This window comes from Myotis davidii, unplaced genomic scaffold, assembly GCF_000327345.1.
Source record: "Myotis davidii unplaced genomic scaffold, ASM32734v1 scaffold172, whole genome shotgun sequence".
Taxonomy (NCBI): Eukaryota; Metazoa; Chordata; class Mammalia; order Chiroptera; family Vespertilionidae; genus Myotis; species Myotis davidii.
This window is the reverse complement of record NW_006284343.1, coordinates 2,699,467-2,702,926: the sequence shown is the minus strand read 5'-3', so window position 1 is coordinate 2,702,926 and position 3,460 is coordinate 2,699,467. Positions and strand designations below refer to the sequence as shown.

The 3,460-nt window shown below is 60.8% G+C and overlaps 1 protein-coding gene across 1 annotated transcript in view; it reads left to right on the top strand.

The window, feature by feature from the left end:
- SDK2 (sidekick cell adhesion molecule 2) overlaps positions 1-3,460 on the top strand; it is a 126,972-nt gene that overhangs the window by 122,709 nt on the left and 803 nt on the right. The window contains exon 47 of the mRNA XM_006754624.2: positions 3,285-3,455. Coding sequence (XP_006754687.1) covers positions 3,285-3,455 — 171 coding nt within the window. The remainder of the gene's footprint in view (positions 1-3,284; positions 3,456-3,460) is intronic.

Here is a 3,460-nt window from a genome sequence, read left to right as displayed (position 1 = left end):
TAGCTTTGAGTTGCTGTTAAGAGGCCCAGAGCTGAGACAGTTGCCTGATTGCCTGGCCGCCTGGCGGGGCTGCCCATGAAAGGCCCCCTTTGTGCTGGGCCGTCACTGGGAAGCTGCATTCAATTACCGAGGGCCGCGCTCGAGAGTTGAAAGCCCGAATGGGAGCCCCTGGTCCCCCCTCGCTTTCTTCTCTTCTCACCCCACCCCCACCCAGAAAAGAAACAGATGTTCCCGGAGAAGGAGGCGGAGAGCAGGCGCTGATGCAAGAACCCCTTCCTTTGGCCTGGGAGAGCTGGGGGGAGGCGGCAGGCGGGAAGCTAACCCCCAGCCCGTTTGGCTCCCAGCTCTTCCTTCTCTCCCTTTCCCCTCCCCCATCAGGAATGCTGCCCCACAGAGTGTCTGGCACACAGTAGGTGCTCAACAGATGGTAGCAGGCACCAGGGAGGTGATTGGATGAATGAGCTTTGGGATCTGAGCCCCACAACGGGGCCAGGCAAAGAGACCAGTTCCCCAGCCTCCCAGACAGGCCTCCCCCTTCTACAAGGGGTAGGATGTGGGGGAGGGGAGAGGGTGGGAGCTGCCCCAGCAGAGTCAGCCTCCCCCACCCCCTGGCCTCTTCTGATCCCTCCGGGTGGGGCTTCCAGGCCCCTCCCACCCAGACCCACCCTCGCTCTCTCCCTAACAATACCTTTCACAGCCTTCTCGCTGATGGAGCTCATTTCACCCTTCAGCCTACAGGGACCCACCCATCTTCCAGACAGGGATGCTGAGGCCCAGAGAAACTCCCACAGTCACCTCCTACCCCAGACACCATCCCCTCTGGGATGGGCCCAAAGTGATCTGGCGATTCCTCCCCAAGACTGAGGCCCAGGGCCGGCCACAGTTCTCAAACCTCTAGCAACTATCCCAGCTAGTCAGTGGGTGCCCTGCTAGAGAGACTGTGGCTCTCCCTTCAGCCCCCACCCTCACCAACCCTCGCTGCCCCTGGACCAGAGGGACCCCCAGCCTCCTGCCTCATGGCATCACTACTGCCTGCCCAGACCTCTCTGCTTCCGGGCCAACCTCACCACAGCCCAGCATCAGGTGCCCCCCGACCCCTCCCACTCTTGGCATATGGAGCCCTGTGTCTGTGCGGGCCCCTTTGTTCCCTCCTGGCCCGGCAGCTGGGCAGGAGGCAGAGAAAGGGGCTCGTATTGTGCTGCACCTCGTCCCGGGGAGACCAGCGAGGGACTTCCCATTGTCTTGGTCTTGGGGTTTCCTGCAGGGAAGAGGGGTGAGGAGGGTGAGGGTCAGCAGCAGGGCTGTGAGGGTGCGGAGGAGGGGAGGGGCCAGCGGACATAAATTAGCAGCCTGACTAGGGAGCATTTATCTCCCCGGAGGGGACAGGGCTCTCATTCCCCCTCTTGCGACCTCTGGGCATGTGTGGGCTTTGGAAAAACCAGGCAGCTCTGAGTTCAAGCCCAGCTCTTCCATTTCCTTGGGAGAAAGGCAGAGGTGTGACAGTTCACTGGCTGCAGGCAGAGGTGTGACAGTTCACTGGCTGCAGGCAGAGGTGTGACAGTTCACTGGCTGCAGGCAGAGGTGTGACAGTTCAACAGGGAACTCAGGTCGCCTTCCGTAGATGGTGTCACGATGGTTCTGAGCACTGTAGATACTGCTCTTGAGGGCCTGGAGGCCATAGGGGACTTCCGGTTCCCGAGAACACGTGCACATTACAGATCCCACGGCTCGGACCGAGTGGGCAAGGCCAGCTCTCCGCTTCCCTACCTGCAAAGCAGGACGCGCCGGTGGCCCCAGGCTCGTGTGCGTTGGGCTCTCTGGGCTCCTGGCTGTAGGGTGTTTCTCGGGTGTTCATTGAGGCTGAGGACATTCAGTTGCTGCTCTGAGCGCACATTTGCTGGGCAGAGACGAGGCAACCTGAGTACAGTCTTCTGAACTGCGGTTTTGTTTTGTTGTTGTTGTTTTGCAGAGACGGGGGAATGGGGAAGGAAGGGGAGAAACAAGGAAGGGAGGCGGGGGCGGGGAGGGAGAGGGAGAGAGAGAGGGAGAGGCATCAATGTGTTGCCCCACTTAGGGACGCATTCATTGGCCGCTCCTTGTAGGTGCCCCGACCGAGAGGTTGAACCCACAGCCTTGGTGGGTCAGGACGTTGCTCTAACCAGCTGAGCCACCGGCCAGGGCCCTGTGCTGTGCTCTGTTTGGCGTGTACTGTTCGCTCACACCCGAGAGCCTCTCTTCCAGAGAGTTAGCTGTCAGGGCGTCCCATCTGCTGCCTTCTTCTCCTCCAAACACTGCCGGGAGCTTGGGGTGGGGGAGGGCAATGCTATTTTTAGCTGCACAGTTCAGCTCCCGATGCCATTTTACTTCTTCCCAGACCCACTCTTCCTCGTGATGGTTCCCCGATAGGCAGATGGCGTGCAAGCCAAGGACACCCCGTCCCAGCAATGTTAAGAAGGAATGTAATGCCTTCTATTGCTTTGCAAAAGCTTCGGGATGGTCCTCGGGTGACCACTGGAACGCTTGTGGCTCTTGTTCTCATGCTGGTTGAATGATTGAGTGTGGCTTTCATTCCGGATCCCACGCGGGTGGGCAGTGCAGGAGCCTCTGCAGGTCTCCCCTCCTGGCCCTGGCCCTGGCCCTGGCCCCCGTCACACAGTAAGTCAGGGGCTGGACCTAGGCAGACGCTCAGTTTACCCGGCGTGAACCTCTGCTTTGAAACGTAGGTTTTGTTATCATTCAGGTCTGGCGAGGCCAATAGGTCTGGAGACAGTGGCCGCTGAAAGATGGTTTGCGCCTCACAGGTCCCAAGAAGAAGGCACACACGGTGCCACCCAGGACCCCCCGGGGAAGCCCCGGGGCCACCAGCAGGCAGGGGAGCAGGAAGAAGACGTGGGCAGGAGCCTTGACAGTGGTGCCCACGGGAAGTCAAAGCCGGGGAAGCAGGCTTAGGGGAGGCCAGTGAATTCAGGGGCTCTGGGGAGTAGGGGCTGGCCCTGGGGTGGTTAGGCACAGGGAACAGTGGGTGAGCGTGTGGGAGCCCGTCCGGTGGGCTGTGGGCTCTGAAATCAGCTCATCGTCTGAGGATGGACAGTCCCTCCAGGGGCAGCAGGGCCCCAGGTGTCAAACCATGAGAAATACCACAAATAAAAAGGCAGGGTTCATTCACCCTCAAAAACACTCCGCGCAGGGAGCGGACATTCAGACCAGAGCCCTCCGTGCCTCCCAGCGCTGAGCACCCCGCCTGTCCCCACCGCGCCCCTGACACCCGATCTCTGTCCCCCCAGGGAAGCGACAGCGAGTACGAGGTCGACCAGAACCACCAGAAGGCCCACTCCTTCGTCAACCACTACATCAGCGACCCCACCTACTACAACTCCTGGCGGCGGCAGCAGAAGGGCATCTCGCGGGCCCAGGCCTACAGCTACACGGAGAGCGACTCGGGGGAGCCGGACCACGCCGC